An 18,447-nucleotide genomic window follows, 5' to 3' on the forward strand; every position below is an offset into this window, starting at 1 on the left:
AAGGGGGTTTATGGAGAAAACTTCAGGCAAGTTTCATCAAAACTCTGAGAACCATTTCATCGTAACAAATCAGTAGAAAGGCACGTTTTTCGGCTATTGTGCCTAGGGGACTCAATTTATTACAAATACATCGGGGGGCTGGAATCTTACAAAAAAAAAAAGCAACCAAATTGAACCAAAGAGAGTCAAATTTTGGTTTTTTACTAAAGAAAAAAAACGCATCGGGAAATAGCGTTAGTAAATGAATCAAACAGGGAATACTGGCAATGCGATTTGACAGTTACAAACGTATCTATTTCTCTAGAGAAGGAATATAAAAAAAATTATAGATATTGATATCGGTAAATAATATGTCTTAAATATGTCTGTACAGAAATATTGATATTCCAAAATGAGGAATATTATATTTATAAATTTATAATTACAAATATATAGTTTTCTGATGTTTATATGTATTCATATATACTAAATCAATTAATTCTGAAATTGGAAGCTTAAATTAACCCCTATTGATAACATTCCGATATTATTAGAAACGAAATATTAATATTATAACATCAAATAAAAATATTGATATTTCAGTTAGATAGATAGCAAAATGTCGCTATAATTATAATATTGAAAAAAATATCGATATTAATATTTTTACCGTTTATAGGTTTCTTAATTATATCGAATTAAATTTATTAATTACAGATTAAATATCTTAATTTAAGGAATTAAAAAAATTATTATAATAACTAAAATAAACCCAATCATTATCAGGTGAGTTAGTTGGATAAAAGACTTTCAAACACATGGTGAACAAGTTTTAATCCTAGATTTAAAAATATTTTTGTAAACAAGTAATTAGCAATTATTGTTCATTATATTAATGTTTCAAATCTTTTCTGATCATTCCTGTATATTTATTTAAATTAAATTTTAAAATATCGTGATGTGCGTGTCATTTTTTTAAATATTTTTTTCATGAGTTTTTGATGTCAATTTTTTTAAATTATAATTTAAACAATATTCTATATTTATTAGAATCATTTCATTATATCATATTTTAAAATTATATATTAAAAAAAATTTCCTCCCCGGCGGGGAATCGAACCCCGGTCTCCCGCGTGACAGGCGGGGATACTTACCACTATACTATCGAGGATATATATAATTTCACTAATTGGTTTATACTGGTGCTTTTGAGAATTCTAAATTTTGTTTTGTAGTTTTTTTTTTGTTTTTTTTATTCTGACGAGGACTACAACATATAGAAAATAATTCAGTAACCAATATTATACAAGGTGAGTGATATTTAAAAATTAAATATATAATATTACCAAAGATCTATTAGAAAAATAATAAGGACATTATGTAAAGGCATTTACTGGAAATAATACAGTATAAATATCGTCAAGAAATGAATGAGAATTATTTTTTCTACAAATTGCTATAAGACGTACGTAAAAAAAAAAAAAAAATATTTACAAAACAAAATTTAGAAGTCTCAAAAGCACCAGTATAAACCAATTAGCGAATGTATGTATATCCTCGGTAGTATAGTGGTAAGTATCCCCGCCTGTCACGCGGGAGACCGGGGTTCGATTCCCCGCCGGGGAGGATATTTTTTTTCTTATTATATAATTTTAAAACATGATATAATGAAATGATTTTAATAAATATAGAATATTGTTTAAATTATAATTTAAAAAAATTGACATAAAAAACTCATGAAAAAACATATAAAAAAAAATTACATGCACATCACGATATTTTAAAATTTAATTTAAATAAATATAAAGCAATGATCAGAAAAGATTTGAAACATTAATGTAATGAACAATAATTGCTAGTTACTTGTTTACTAAAATATTTTTAAATCTAGGATTAAAACTTGTTCATCATATGTTTATGAAAGTCTTTTATCCACTAACTCACCTGATAATATTTGGATTTATTTTAGTTATTATAATAATTTGTTAAATTCCTTAAATTAAGATATTTAATCTACGGAAACGAGGGTGGAGGCTTGATAAAACCCTGTTTATATTTTTATTATTATTAATAATAAAATTTATTAGCCCATTAATCAGACTTAAAATGGACCACACCACTTTAGTTTCACATGCAACTAAAAAAAATTTTCTCTCAGGGACTGCCTAATTTTCTTCGTATACCTTTCTAAATATTTATACCTGTATGCTAATTAAATAAATGAGTTTCATTAATATCAAGATTTTTTGTTATTTACTGACGCATAGTCGAAATATCCATGCACACATAGTCCGGTTGTACAGCCACTGGGATTTTGTGAAAGTTGTAGTATAGCAAGTAAAAACAAATAATGTAGAAATAAAACAAAAAATCTATTTTTAAATGTATAAAACTAGACTTAAAAAAAAAAAGAATATATACAAAAATAAAAAAAAGAATATCCCGAATACGGTAGTAAAGCAATATACAAAATGCTGGAAGGAGTTGTCATGTCACTAAGCAAGACTTTTTTTACGAATATGAAGAATTGAACCAAATTCTTCCTATTGGAAAATTATTATTTATATGCAATAATTCGTAGGAAGATTGTCGGAGTGGCAGTAAGAAAGAATGTATAAAAAATATTTTAGAAACTATATATCAGGCACTAACGTTTCACCCGACGTTGTAGGGCTTCACATGAGGAATGAAAAAAAATATAAAATCGTTATAAAGTATGGAAAGATTACATGAATGTGCACAGAAAGCTTCACAAAACAATGGATGAAGTAAATTAAAGGAGTGAGGAATAATTTTGTAGAAAAGAGGTGGTGTGGTGGGGTTTAACGGCTTAAGGTATCGTAACGGAAATATTATCATTTTAAAAAATAAAATAAAATCAGAGAATGGTATTAAAAGTATAAGAATATAATAAGTTAATATAAATGTAAAAAACTGGATCTACAGTTTTGGATGTAGGAAAGCTAGATAAATAATAAATAAATAATTAAAATAAAAAAAAATCATTCTTTAAATTTCTAAATAAAATTAGTTCCCTCGATTATACAAGAAAATCCAGAGAGTTACATTGAACGATCTAAAAAATATGACTACATTCTTGTAAAAATATATAATTAAACCTGAGATTACAGAGGGACCTAAAATAACAGTTTAAAAATAAAAAAATAAATTATATCAAATAAAAATATCACAATTGCTTTTCCTTTAATATACAAATTGTATATACAAAACAATTTTTCGTACCTGCCAACTAAAATATCTTCCTAGAATTTTTCGTGATAAAATCAAATGTTATAATAGTGAAAATGAGTAAAAAAAAACATTCTATAATTAAGATATAATAAAATATTTATTTTATAAATATTCAGATTAAGAACTATTTTGAACATCTACTGTTCGTTTTATAACTAACTATAAAATATTATTTCCGAAGTGAATAGCTTCAGAAATATTCGTATTTTCTTGAACTGTCAATTTATCAATGAATTATTATCCTCATAAAAATCAAACTCGTGTCAATTTATACATTGAGTGCTGGTATAAAGAAATAATAGCCTCCATTATTTTGATTAAGCATTATTGATTTTGCTAAACAAATTCACAAACAATTTTTTTTTAATTGAATCAAAGTGAAATTCAAGTAACGTGAATAAATGAAAAATATAGAACATACATAAATTTTATGAACTTTTATTGTTGACAAACTAATCCCTCACACAGTACAGGATGCGCATCCTATCGGCGAACATGTGAACTGCCTGTTGCTCTAGGGAAAATGTTTTGAGAATCCTAAATTAAAACAAAATCAATTGTGATATTTTAGTCCGATAAATTTTTTTATTTTATTTTTATTAAAACTGATATTTTCAACCCCTCAATAACCTGAAGTTTTATTATAATTTTTAGGAAGTTTAATATTATAATTCATCAATTGTACTTGTATGATTGAGGGAACAAATTTTATTTTGAAATTTTCAAGCACTAATTAGATATCTCATATCTACACCCATAAATCTGCACACACTCAAACATAATAATTTAATTTAATAATAATTGCCTTGGATAAAAAATTAAAAATTAAACCTAAAACATACAATCTATAAAACTGTTTACCCTTATGTAAAAAGTATTCCTTTTATAACTTATCAGGTACAAATAAATTGTCCATCTATACTTACATGACTTATTTTTGAAAGTTTTGTCTTTATCATGTAATTTTAAATAGTATTTTAAATAAGAATAATTTGAATTTAAATTAATAAATAAATCTATACCTCTACAACTCATTAAGAGTCAGGGGTGCAGTACTTTGCAAGGAAGTAATGTTACTCGACCAACGGTTGTGCAAGAAGGAGATTTGGTCAGAATCAAACTCGATCGACAGATTTTTCCCTAATTAAGGGTACCCACTTTATAATGCTGAGTAAACCCTGAAGGCTCCCGAACCCACAGGGTTGACTAACGGCTACTGTACCAGAATAAATAATTATTTGTCAGAGCTGGATTTGTATCCAGGTCCTTGGAGTTAGTAGCACAGTGCCTTAACACTGAGCCACTCCGCTCCCAAGAATGATTTATATTATACAAACATTTTTTGATAAAAGAACCCCAATAATAACAATGAAGCAACATGTTGAGTGATGCTCCTTCCAAACTAAATTTACATTTTAATTATATATGATAATAAGAATATATTCCTTTTGCGGCCTCATGAATGAATGAATTATAAGACCAGTATTAAAATTATATGGTAGTAGGCGACTTGAAAATGGTGAATTGAAACCGAAACTATTTAGCTACTTATGAATATTCCCAATAAATATTTAAAAATTGAAAGACTTACCTTACTTCACAAAAAAATTATTTTTATTTTCAGTCCAAATTTAGAGTTATCCATTTTAATTCAGACCAATTCGATTATTTGTCTTTACGTTATCTCCCGAAACTAGTGAAAGAGCCCATGTGCAAAGTCGGCCTGAATAGCTTCTTTTAGCTGCGTTAAGTTAGTGCGTGTGCAAAGTTGTACGCACCAAAATACCCAAATACCAAAATACGTAATTGCCGCGCGTATATTTGAATGGTTTTGTTGATGTTTTCAACATTAGAACGATTTCTGTAAATAATTGAGAACTCTAGAACTCTTATGGATACTACCAGAACTCAAAAAAAAAAAAAATTGTAATATTTAGAGGATTAGGGAGTGTCGTAAGACCTGAATTAGAACGAAATATTTAATCATTAAATATTAATCAAAATGATAGGTAAAAAATCCTAAGGACCACATTTAACCCACGTTATTAAAAATAAAATTATATAATAATATATTTTATTTGCAACAGTTCTATTCATATATGCCCTTTCCATTGTCCATTTTTTTTCTTCTACACCATAGACCCATTATTAAAATTATATATTTTCATTAATACTAATCCTGGATGTATTTTTTATAAATATCGGTCATTTTTTCAATGAGTTTTTTTTTTACATCACCAAACTATTATTTCAATACGTTAACTATCGATGTAATGTATACATCGATATCTACATCTCCAGTTCCACCCCGCCATGGGAGGGTTGAGTTTAATATTTGTCCAGTAACATGTAGGATAACCCAACCCATTAGTCCGTACTTAAGGAGATTAAACGAAATAAACAGCCAACATTTTGCCGTTTCAGACATGATATGAATAAGAAAAGGATTAAAATCAAATAAATGCATGTCAGAAATAGTTCATCTCACATAAACAGTGCAAAAAGAACTGATCAAACAGTGATATTACATCACTCCAAGACTTGAATTTACATAATTGAATTATTTCTCTCAATAATCAGACCCAGTCAGATTTCATGAATTAGGATTGTTTTTTAACTATCATATATTTACTTAATGTCAAAATGTGTTCTGTTTAGCAAAATTGAGTAAAGGAAATCTTTTATTTTTAATTCCTCTGTTTAGAAACGTGGGGTTTGGGGTAGTTCTAATCTAAGGTCATAATTATAGTCTTGAAAACTGATCTCCTTGTAGGCCCCTTATCAAGAATTCGTGAAAAACATTTTAACTTCCTCATAATTAAGATATCATAATAATAAATGGTCTCATTATACATTAAATTTATTTAATAATAATATTAAATATTATTAATAACATTAAACCAATCGTTGTTTATATTCCAGATAGTGGCGCTTATCCAAACTCAAATCTACAGGATCAACTTGGACCCAATCCTCTCACCTATGCTTCGGTCTTTCCCTCTGATGTTTACTTGTCGAAACATTGTTTTTTAACTTTTTAGGGATCCGTTCGTTTGCCCTGAAAATTTAAACCCCCATCTAAATTATATTTACCGAGTGCAGTTTCCACATTTCGGCGTTTTGTGGCATACTGAATTCTCCGGTTAACTTATCCTTCTCCGAACCGAATATTTCAAACAAACCTATATTTCCAAAAAAACTTAGGTGCTGTTCCTCCCTTAATGTAAGAGGTCATGTTTCGCATCCGTGAAGAACAGTAGAAGGGATAATAGTTTTGTAAATTTTAAAATTAAGGTTAGTTTCTGAACAGAAGGCACAAGCTAAACAATTACGAAATTTAAAAATAACATGTTTGCCGCCTTTATTTCCTGATTAATTTGGGGTTTTTTTTTTTGTCGTTTTTTGGTTTTTAGTTAGTAGACCTTCAATACTTAAACCTCTCCACCTGTTTAAATGTATCCCATCATATATCAATCTATCCAATAAATTTATTTAATACAAAAATAAAACATTATCGTTCCATACGGTGATGGCATTTATTTTGCTGAACATGAATGATGTTTTGGACTTTTAAGAATATTTTATAAATTAAATAATTGACTCGGGCTGGATAAGATTTCAGTAGAAGTATTTCGCCAACAAAAAACAATATAAAATTTACGAACCAAAACTATAAACTAAAACATTAATAATTCATATCACAATCTATCACTATAGTATCATTGGTGCTGTAATAATTAAGAAACTTGGATTCAATTCTCGATGGGAAATTTATTTAAATCTGCTGGAGTTGGTTCACAACGGAGTACATTTCAGATAAATCAGCTGGAGATAAATTTGAAGCTGTGTTTAATAAAAAGAAAAAAAAATGTGTTGTACCATTAAAAAAGAAGATTCGGATTGTTTTCAGTCGATGAAGAAGTATTAACCAAGAACAGTTTTGTCGGATTGTGGCAGCTAGACACCCAATAAAAACCATAGCCTCGAATAAATATAATTTTCCATCTTCTAAATTAGGATGTAGCGATGCTGTCTATGAGCCAGTGGAAGAACCAACACCTTTATCGCTTCCCGCCAGAGAGCACTACCCAAGTATGTAATAATGTTGATTTATTGATTTAATTGTAAATATTTTTATTATTTTATTTTTTATTTTTATACCAGATCGGCCTGGTGGGCCTTTCATGGTTGATATAACTTATATTATATATATTTTTTAACAGTATATTATGAGGGGGTATAGTCATACAAATGACACCCCTAACTATATAAAATGTTCTTATTAAAAGAAAAAAAAATAATAATCAAATAAATAGATAAGAATAATGCTTCTTAATAAAAGAGGAAAGTAAAATTAATAACAAAAAATAATTTGGTACACTTAAATAAAACAAACAATTGTCTTCTAATAGTAAAAAGAAACAAGTTAATTTGAAAAAGGGAAGAGAGAAAAAAATAAAATAACAATAACAATAATAATGAATAATAATAATAAGTAAATAGAGGTATTGTGACTATGAATTAATTTTATATTTATTAAAATTTATAAAAGAATGTCCTGATGCAGTCTGGGCTTCAGTCTTCGGGTTGAGGTTGGGTTTCCCAGGTTGTAGGTCACTGCTCCTTTAACTGTCGGCAACTGGGAGTGGAACTTCATGAACCGTTTTTTCATATAATCCTCTATTGACTCCATTTGTAATTCGCGATGCAATTGGCTATTTCTTATGAACCAAGGAGCATTAACTGCGATTTTAGGACTTTATTTTGAAAAGATTGTAGTTTTTTCCCTTTTCGTGAAGGATGCCGCTCCCCAGACTTCACAGCCGAACATCAGCAGTGGCCTGAGGATTGTTTTAAATACAAGAACAGTTGTTTCTGGTTTTAGTTTGGAATTTCTGTTTAGGATAGGATATAACATTGCTAACCTTGTATAAGTTAATTGTAAATAGTTTAATGTTCTAGATTATAAAGCATATAAATATTATCATAATTTTAAATATACTGTTTCAATAAATAAACGTAAACAGGAGGACATGCTGATAAACAGTAATGTAATTTCTTAGTGGCCTCGCCTCCCCCCCCCCTACCTTTGCATTCTTGATAGATTGATTACACCTGAGTACCAATTCTTCTGTACTATCCATAGAAAATGTACACATTTAGATCGGTATATTTTTCCATTATTTTATTATATATCATGTGTTCTTATTTCACTCTAATTCCAAGTTTAGATTGAAAGTTTCAATTTTTCAAGTATTTATGGTGGTTCAAGTATAAATTTCCATAAGACTCATCCTTTCAATTAATCTCCAAACCTGTATGAATACGCATTGCCGAGACCTTTTGGTATAGATGCCTCACATCTTCAATTGGAGTCAGAACTATCTAATCTAAGACAACCACCTCTAGAAAGAGTATTAGAAATAAAAAGTGTTTAACAATCATATTAAGTTGAACAATCCAGAAGCTGAAGCATATCTTTAAGGAACCAGACGTGGTCCAATCTATGAGGCTCAGGTAGACCGGGATGGACTGTGCACGTAGCTTCCATACCTGCCAAAAAAAATGACAGAAGTAATTCACGGTCCAAGACGAAGAGGAAGACTTCGGCTTCGATGGACTGAAGGTGTGCCAGGTGATGCCAAGTCTGTCAGAATGAAAATTTAAATAAATATTTAATTTATTTTTATCTGATATGATAAAAATTATATTGAGAGAAACATAGGAAGGTACTCATTATCATCAAAACTCTTCTCAGACATAACATAACCTAGAACCATAGGACTGCCAACCGAGACTGTTTCAGGAACAGTCGAAGCCGATAAACCTAGTAATACTGTCATACCTAGACAGTCCAGCAGTGTAAACAAATTGGATCCTATGAATACCATCGATACAGCAGTCCACTACAATAAGAAAATGCTAACCTGTACCCAAGTACCTAAGTAGTGTATCCATATACAATTAGCCATGTTTTATTTTGCATATTTTAAGATAAACGCATTTATTTGCATAATTGGACTATTTCAGTTCAATAAAAATAAATAAATATAGAAATAATAGATTAAAATTAAGACGAAATTTCAAGTAACAATCGAAGGTTCATATTCGTTCAATTAGTAATACAATAATATAACAAACACTACCTTAAATAATTCACTTCTAACAATAAGGAAGGATTTTTTTTAATTTCTCCTCCGTGGGTTTGTGAACAAAACTATAATTATAAGTCCACAACACATTTACTTCAATCACGTCTATTCATGTAGAAAGATCATTCTCTAATTTAAAATTAAATTTGTACCGTACAATCCATGAAAGGTTCATGTCCAACAGCCAGATTTTTCCCTAATTAAGGGTACCCACTTTATGATGCTGGGTAAATCGCTGAGGGCTCCCAAACCCACAGGGTTGACTCACGGCTACAGTAACAGAAAATAATTATCTGCCACAGCTGGATTTGAACCAGGATCCTAGAAAGTTGTAGCTTCTTCATAGGAGCTACAACTTTCGAGGATCGAAATAGGTACTAAACACGTTATTTATTACCCAGCAATAATGTGTTGTTAAATAGCAATTTTTTTTTCTGAGAATCATTTTTCATGCAATCAACAATTGGTATCCCCAATTTTCATCTCTAATACTGTATCCTCTGTGAATGAGAAAAATGGTGTGGTTAGTACCCATTTTATAATTTAAAAACAGAAATTACTGTTTAGTTACAACATGAATATTCCAAAAACATAACCTAAAATCTTTAAATGAAAAGCCAATCAACGTTTTTCCAATATATCATCAGGATAGAAAAAGACAAGGTTAGGTAAATAATATCGAAGAGAGTACATCTCACATCAGCAGCTAAAAATAGACCAATGAACATCACATCATACCAAGTCATATGATATCTTGAGTTGCTGTCTAGTTAATTGATTTTAAAATCTTCAAATTATATTAAAAACCATGTGATATTAATAGATGCTAACCAATTCAACCCAAAAAAGCGTCTTCACATTTATTTGGAAATCAATTGTTTTCTTTAAAGAAGTAAATGAAATTGGTTACATTTTTTAAATTGATTTCTATTTTAGAGGAAATAAAGCATGATTGTGTTGTTCATTTAAAATTTACTCACAGTATTTAAACAATACATAGGTATCCGTTTGTAGTTAAGATTAACATCTAAATAAACATTAAATAAAGAATTTTTGGGTAGTATGATGGAAGAGATAAAGTTTCTAGGAGGTTTCAGGGTACTAATAACTTTTGGAGATACAACAAGGACGTGGTAACGCTGATTTCAATTAATTTTTATTTTTTGTGATACTAGGTCAAAGCATATTCCAGCCATGAAAGGGTTCTTGCCAACGCGTCCTAGAAGCCCAGGAAAAAATATTTTATATAATTGGCTTCATAATTTTTTATATTGCCGTTTTTTGTCTCAGCTGTGTTTAATTTTTTTCAGGTAAAAAAAGTTTTATATAAATAGGCGTTTCCTCGTCTGTAGCCTACCTTTGTGGTAGCATTATTTTGTATGTTCTAATTTTCTTTTATCAACCTTCTACTGAGCCACAGATTCTCTACTTTTTGAAAAAATCCTTTATTAACAGGTTTTATATCCATACTAATTAAGTTGAGGCAGAATAACCTAAGACTACGTCCATTTTTGGATAAGAAAATTAAGTGATCTGAAATTCAGTATCCTTAAAGCATCAATGTTTTCATTCTAAATAAAAAGATATTACTAAAATACACTTCTTATTTGTCAAAAAAAAAAATTATTGTGGGTATAACAAATAAATTTTACCTTTAGAGAAGAAAGAGAGAAGAAATACTTTATTAATTCATGCTGCCCAAATACATCGGGTTGCTACATTACACAGCATACTGATCAATCCGTGACTGGACAAATATAAGTTACATATTTTTACATGATATAATATAATACATAGATAACATTTTTTTTTCTTCCACAGTTTTTTTTTTACAATTAATATCAGTCTACAAACTAACTACAAGTTTTTCGATTTATTCCTTTTTTTTTCTTTCCCTTCTATTTCACAACCCCTATTTCATTTGATTAAAAAATTCCCCTATATAACAAATATTAAAAAATAATAAAACAACAAACAAAATATGCGATGCATGCATGCCATCCCATTTCTGGATAAACTTCCATACTCATTAATTTCCGTGCATGTGGTGGTGTATGATTCCCAGGGAGTCAAGTATTATATTTTCTGTCATCTTAGCCACGTCCTGGACATAGACCCCGAGCTCCTCCGTGAAGCTCCTAGTTGTGCTGGGAATCGCTCCACGGGCTCCGAACCAGAGGCCTCTCACGTTGAAGTCTCATTCTCCGAAGCCCTCACGGAACCTCTCCTTGAGGAAAGGGATACATTTATCGTAGATTTCCTTCTTTTCCCTATCTACCTTATTTGCCTGGTCAAGGTCATTATTTTCATATCTCACGGTGGGATCCAGAATGATTGCCGACTTCCCCTTCTTAGGGAAAGCAACAATATCCACATATCTTGTGGATCCATCCGTATCTACGCAGTAGACCTCGTCAAAGCAGGCAAAATCTCTTTCTTTTAGGAGCTTCATTAACTCGTATATCACTCCATGATGTCGGCGAGTTATGAGGAGGGAGTTGTTGGGGCATTTCCCCAGCACATGTGCTGGTGTTTCCGGCTCTCTGTTGCATTTGCGACAGAGGGACCCAACTTTTCTATCCTGTCCGCTGACACCTGGGACTCCACGTAGGGGTGCCATCCAGGATTTCAGGACGTAGCTTTGTTAAGGGAGCAGTCTGGAGAGGGTATGTAAGACCCGGGAACACGTACTGGTGTTCCATGTTCAATGTTGACCTTCTGCTCGGGCTTAAGCTAGCACGAGGTAACAAGCTTATCCAAATTCATATTCAACTTTGTCCCCGAATCCTCGTTGAACTGTAGCTCTCCCGAGAATGTGCATCCTAAATATTTTATGGTATCTCCTTCTTTCATTGTTAGGATGCTATCTCCGTTCTCGAGGGAGAGCTTCGTCGATTCCAGCTCCCCCTTATTTATGACGATGCCCACACTCTTTGGAGGATTCAATGCCAAACCGATTTCTTTGAACGTCCTCTGTACGCTATCAATTACTCTTTCGGCAGCAACCCTGTCGCACGCTGAAACCGCCTGGTCATCCACGAACCCTGTGAGGACCACACAACCTTGGTCGCTATTGAGCTTATATCCATATTTACTTACGAAGCTTTGCTCACACAGGTCGCGGTAAAGATGGTCTATGGCCTGGTTGAATAGCGAAGACGACAATGGGCCGCCTTGAGGAACTCCACGCTTTACTCTGATTTGGCTTGTTGAGTGGGCACCTACATTTATTTTGATGTAGTTCGTAGTAAGGAGAGCCGAAATCACATTTCTAAGATCCGGCGACACACCCCTCGCCTTCAGTGAGCTCACAATATGATCATGGCCAACATTGTCAAAGGCACCAACAACGTCGAGAAATACCACCGCGCAATTACTTTTCTTACTTCTTGCATCTTTCAAAATCGCATCGTAAAATAAACAAAAAAGATGTTTTCATGTAAAACAGGTTTATTATTATGAAAGTCGTGTACCAACTGTTTTAACATTTTTAGCAATAGCTCTCATTTCACTATCAGCTATTTTAAATATTTTCATTACTTTAGTCAAAGTTTTTTTTGAGAGACGATTCGATTTAAAAGAACAAAAATACTTAATATTGCTGGTAATGAAATAAAGTGTATTGCTAAAATTACTAGAAACTTTAATAGTTTATCAGTTACTGTTTCCTATTCAACATAAACAATATTTGTAAAGACTGAACTACATGACTGTGATAATGCCTATCTGGATATACAAAGATGAGCCTTATCTAACCTTAATAACTGAAATTCTTCATAAAAATCCTCAATACTTCTTACTTTGTCACAAATAAAATCATACATAAAAACCTTAATGATCCATATCTAACTGATCTAGCATCGATTCTTTTATTCTAAATTCCATAACTACAAAAAGCCAGTAGTTCCTAACCTTGCTTCCTCTTCTATTCCTAGCAATCTGCCCAGCCCCTTGAAAAGATGGCCTCAAGATCTTCTAATGTAGAAATTTTATTGGAGTGCTACCACAGAGTAGTTTCTCTGCATGTCTGTATTATTCTGTTTTAATCTTACAAAAAATTTACTGGATGTAAATTTAATAAAGAAGTAGAAAAAAAAATCTCTACACTGTTGATCCATCTTTCAGACCACTTACAAGGATTTAGTTAATTAAGCCAAATAATATTTATTAAAGAAAATCTTACCTAATTTATGGTAGTGCAATTGAAACTTAATAACCTTATAGTTTTTGAGTGATCGCTTCCTATTTAAAAAAAAAGTGACTATTTTCAATATATATTGTTCCAGCCTACTCTGTTCAAAATGAATTACCCACATAACTGAACATGTGACTCAAAATCAGTTAAGTTTTTAATCAAGCCATCTAGATCTCCATTATTATTCTATAGATTTCAACTAATAAAAAAGTGACAGTGTTTCTTGCTCAGGAACATTATTTTTCTTAATAAATTTATACGATAATTTAATTAAATACTCATTAAATAAATAAAAGTAATTGTCGGTGAAATCATAGAACCAAGGCTCTTGTACACAATGACTGTGCCTGTGAACCCATTTTTCAGTAATTCAGACTGGTTTCTACCAATTATCAATGTATTTTGATTATATTACAAGCATTTCTTACATTGAAAGAAAAATAAATGTCTGTCCAAAATAACTCCACAATATTCACTTCTTTCCAGATTTAGAGAATGGTATCTGACTGACCATAGCTAATAAAAATTCCTTTATTTTTATTATTATCAAGGGCATAATGATTTCTAATTTAGCACTGACTGACCATAAATGTGCCCCAGGTAGAAAAAGGCTGTTTTTTTTATTTTAATTTATACACCTGCTATATGGTAAATTTTAATTTGATCTTCTTTTCTTACTATGGTAAGCTTTAAATTTTTGTTTCAGAAAAAGGTATTTATAATTGAGGAATACAAATTAATTCTTCTTGTAACTTATTTAGCTCAAACATCTTATCAACACTTAAAGAAAAAAGTTTTTCAAATTAAATTTATTTTTATCATAACTGTATTTTCAGATCAAGGGAGAAAGGGTAGCGGAATTCAATAAAGATCAAATATTTAATAATGGTTATTTTAATACAGTAATTTTATAGAAGGGGATAAACAGATTAAAAGGAGAGGAGTAATTATTGTCAGAAGAAGTAAAGATTTGAGTAGGATAAATGAAGAAAGCATGAAAGTACTTACATACAGTTAAGTGATAGGCATATAATAGTGGAATAAGGCATCTCAGAGGATCTTGATAATAAATGGTAGGAAATGATTTATTCAACAAAAAAAATAATAATTTCAAAAAGTTGTATATTTTAGAATTTAATATTTGTTTGTTTTTTTTTTATTGTTTTTTTATTTAACATTTGTATTTATTCATTAATTATAGCATTCCATTTCTGGATGCACTGTATAATATATACATGAATATTCTGCAGTTATAAAAAAAGAATGTTTATCAATCTTTGAGCACAATATGCTTGCACATCTGCAAGTATAAATAGGGAAATTTAGACATCACCGAATCCCAGTGATGTAGTACAAAATAAAATTAAAACAATATTTTTTTCTATATTAATGCAATTTCCTTTTTTCTTTTAAATGCTCATAGAGCTAACAAATTACAAAGCATAACAGGAAAAAAACATTACTTTGCTATATTAAAATTAAACTAAATTTTAATCCTAACAACAATAATATAAATAATTAATAGAATTTCTTTATTTTATAGTTTAAAATTAAACACAAAGAAAGATACGTAAGTGAACTACATCACTGTATCTCACATAATTTAAATTAAAAAATGGTACAACATTTAAAATAGATATTTACAATCAGTCTCTATTAAAATGCTTGAAAATACAGGAATCTTAACATTCACTAATATGATGTATCGTGGAAGAGGGTATCTCAGATGAAAAGACAAATTCACATGTACATGCTATTATTTTGTCATAATTTTACCTTGTATTTGATTAATTTTCCAATTTTATAAATATTTGTGATGCTGGTTTCTTACAGTAGCTTGTTTATACAAAATATATGCAAATTATAAAAAGTATAAAATTTAAAACTACATTTTTATAATTAGGTCATTGGATTTATTTTTCATTTCATACTTCATTAAATTAAACAAACAAAATCAGAAAAAAAATGAATAAAATACTATCATTTTCTAATCAATAATAAATATTATTTACACACCATGATAATGATTGAAATAACGTAGAAAAGCAATAATGTTTGATAAATATCCTTCAATTTGTATACCTAAGAAACAGAATAAAAAATACATATAACTTAACAAAAAGCTTTAGAAAAAATTATATAAAGAAATAAATTTAACAATTGCGGTCATTAGAGCAGCTATACGTTCATAACACTTCTTAATTTTAAAAATGGCATCACAGTCAATATTTTTAAAACTTACAGTTAATTAACTGTTCATTGTAAATTATTTATCTGTAATAATGACTAGAAGCCTCTCAGCTCTACAATAAAAAATAAATAAATTAAAAATGCGTAATCTCTTACAATCTCTTCTTGGAATGTAGATGACGGTCCACAGAAGTACATTGGTGTTGTCTTTTGTATTTCTTTTTCATTATATTTAACAGGAGTTCACATAACTAGAATTTAAAAAATAATACCTAAGTAAAACCAAATGAGATAGATAACACTAAAGAGTTGATTCAATAAAAGATAGTATTAACATTCAAAATATTTATTGATCCTAAATTATTGATAAATGATATTCAAACTAAAAAAATGGTTGATAGTGACTATAAATAAAATGACATTGTTAAACTTAAATTCACTTTTGTACGAGTATATAACTTACTAGGCAATTTTTCTTAAGTAAAATTGTAATTTAGGAAAATTCATACTACCCTAATACTAGGATAACATAACATTAACAAAAAAAACTTTTATAGGTAAATAATTCATCAATATCAATTAATTCCATCCCTAAATCTGAAAAATTGTATTATTGAAGAATGTATGTAAACTAAACATCTTAATCTATGATCACAAACGTAAGCTACATACAATGAAAAGGTTTTGTTTTTTTAAAGGAATACCTTATCATCAATATAAAAGGCATTGTTCGATATATTGGTTTATTAAAAGTAGAAATATATTTAAAAACATACCTTGGACTGGCAATGAGGGAAACACCTTTGCTTGTAGTAATAACATTTAAACCTTTATATAGGACCAAATAGTCATCCTAAAAAATTGTCGAAAAATTAGTAAAAAAGAAACTAGACGTATTAAAACTCATTACATAAAAAACTATTCATTTGTAAAAAATTTAATAAGATGAATAAAAATTAGAGAAACATATTACTAATTTTTATTCATCTTATTTAATTATTTTCAGAATAATTAAATAAGATGAATAAAAATTAAATTTCATATTTTTTTGTGTCATGTAGTAAATAGGAAAACAGAATTTTTGTATTGAAAATACAAGATTATTGTATTTGTGTAAACCCAAAATATTGGATCATACCATTATTACAATGATAATAAGAATTGATGAGCAAATTAATATTTCAGCATAAACTATTTAAAAATTACAAAATTGGAAAGTGGAGGATCAAATAAAGAATTATGGTAGTGAAACAATAATATTTAACTTAGACCCAAATTTCTGATATAAAATTTTTGTTTTAAATCATGTTCTACCCAATTCTCAGCTGATTGGTGATTAATTAGTTATATTATATTTCAACTTTAAAGAAAATCTGGAATGTTTTTATATGATATATTGATATTTAGAAAAACATGATGTACCCTAGGTCAAAACTAGTCCTGTACCTCTGATCAATGATCATTAGTATAAATGTATAAATGAACATGAGTACAAATTAAAGACAGAATCAATTTTAAAAGCAGAATCTAGCAAAGGGAATGGGTAATCAAAGTACTGGGTTGGAACAAATAATTTTCAAAGATTGAATAACAGATAAAGTTCAACAAACAAATCAGAAGTGACAATAAATTTTTGATGTAGGGAAAAATATAGTGATAAAACCCCTAACTCCAGTAGAGTTAAGGGGTTCAACTGGAACTAATAGACAATATTGGTTTCAAGTAAATTTTTTTAGCTTAAACACCAAATGACTTGGTTAACTAACTTTTGGTGAGTTTACTTAACATGCCTCATTTTTCGATTACTTATTACTTGTAAGATATAAATTTTATGTTGTATTTTCTCTTACATATGTATACAAATAAAAATTAAGTTATAGTTTAGCAATCCTATTTCTCTTTGTTATGAAAAAAAAAATACAAATTCTGTATAAGCAAGTTGTTTTGAAAACATATTATCTAGGTTATAGGTATTATATTCTAATGATCCAAAGTGCACTAGATCATTGTACATTATGGTCTTGTACCATTGATCACGTATCAATAAATATGAAAATATATTATTTTCAATAACTATAATATTTTAATTCCCCAAAAAATAGTGACAATGTGTAATGATATGTAGGAATAATAGAGTTATCAGGAGAAACTTTTCCCATTGTTATATCTTCAAAAATACCTTTAAAAAAATGTTAAGAGTCAATTGTGATCCTAGGTACAACAGTCTCCCCCCAGTTATGACCCAATTATAAAAAAAAGAATTGTAGTGAACCTAAATGATAACTACGGTAATTATTTCTTGGGTAATAGGTTTCTGATTATTTTGGAAGTATCTGAGATGATTTTGGATTAGATATTTTTTTTTTATTAAATTGCTTTCTATAAGTAATTTAAGGACATAAAGTTCCTCAGTGGTAGGGTATCTGAGGCCACATTTCAGTGGCATTGACTTAAAATTACATAGGTAAACACACATTTTCCAACCCAATGACAGTGATGATGAGGTTAAATGTGAATTTTATGATAAACTGGATTGGTCTAAGATAGACAACTGAGAAATTTTATGCAAATAATAGTTGGAGACATATACAAAATTGGTAAAAAGGGAAACAAAAATGGTAGGAAGGGATAAAATATATTATCCTATGATCAGTAAAGAAAATTTGCACAATATAGTTA

At 29.4% G+C, this 18,447-nt stretch overlaps 1 protein-coding gene and 2 non-coding genes across 4 annotated transcripts in view; 1 reads left to right on the forward strand and 2 right to left on the reverse strand.

Moving 5' to 3' along the window:
- Window positions 1–1,078: 1,078 nt before the first annotated feature.
- On the reverse strand, window positions 1,079–1,150 carry TRNAD-GUC (transfer RNA aspartic acid (anticodon GUC)). Its single transcript has one exon. It is a non-coding gene; the product is annotated as a tRNA-Asp (tRNA).
- A 383-nt stretch (window positions 1,151–1,533) lies between these two features.
- On the forward strand, window positions 1,534–1,605 carry TRNAD-GUC (transfer RNA aspartic acid (anticodon GUC)). The gene has a single exon. It is a non-coding gene; the product is annotated as a tRNA-Asp (tRNA).
- Window positions 1,606–14,680: 13,075 nt separating this feature from the next.
- Ptp99A (Protein tyrosine phosphatase 99A) overlaps window positions 14,681–18,447 on the reverse strand; it is a 27,427-nt gene continuing 23,660 nt past the window's right edge. The window contains exons 14-16 of one of the 2 annotated variants that reach the window (XR_001343108.3): window positions 16,545–16,621; window positions 15,925–16,019; window positions 14,681–15,660 (exon numbers count right to left, since the gene is read on the reverse strand). Coding sequence is in view for 1 of the 2 variants with exons in the window: in XM_014420079.3 (XP_014275565.1) it covers window positions 16,001–16,019; window positions 16,545–16,621 (96 nt within the window). In the remaining variant the exon portion in view is untranslated. The other variant, XM_014420079.3, reaches the window with a different exon arrangement.

Source organism: Halyomorpha halys, unplaced genomic scaffold (assembly GCF_000696795.3).
Source record: "Halyomorpha halys isolate HHAL.00 unplaced genomic scaffold, Hhal_1.1 Scaffold258.1, whole genome shotgun sequence".
In the NCBI taxonomy this organism is placed as follows: Eukaryota; Metazoa; Arthropoda; class Insecta; order Hemiptera; family Pentatomidae; genus Halyomorpha; species Halyomorpha halys.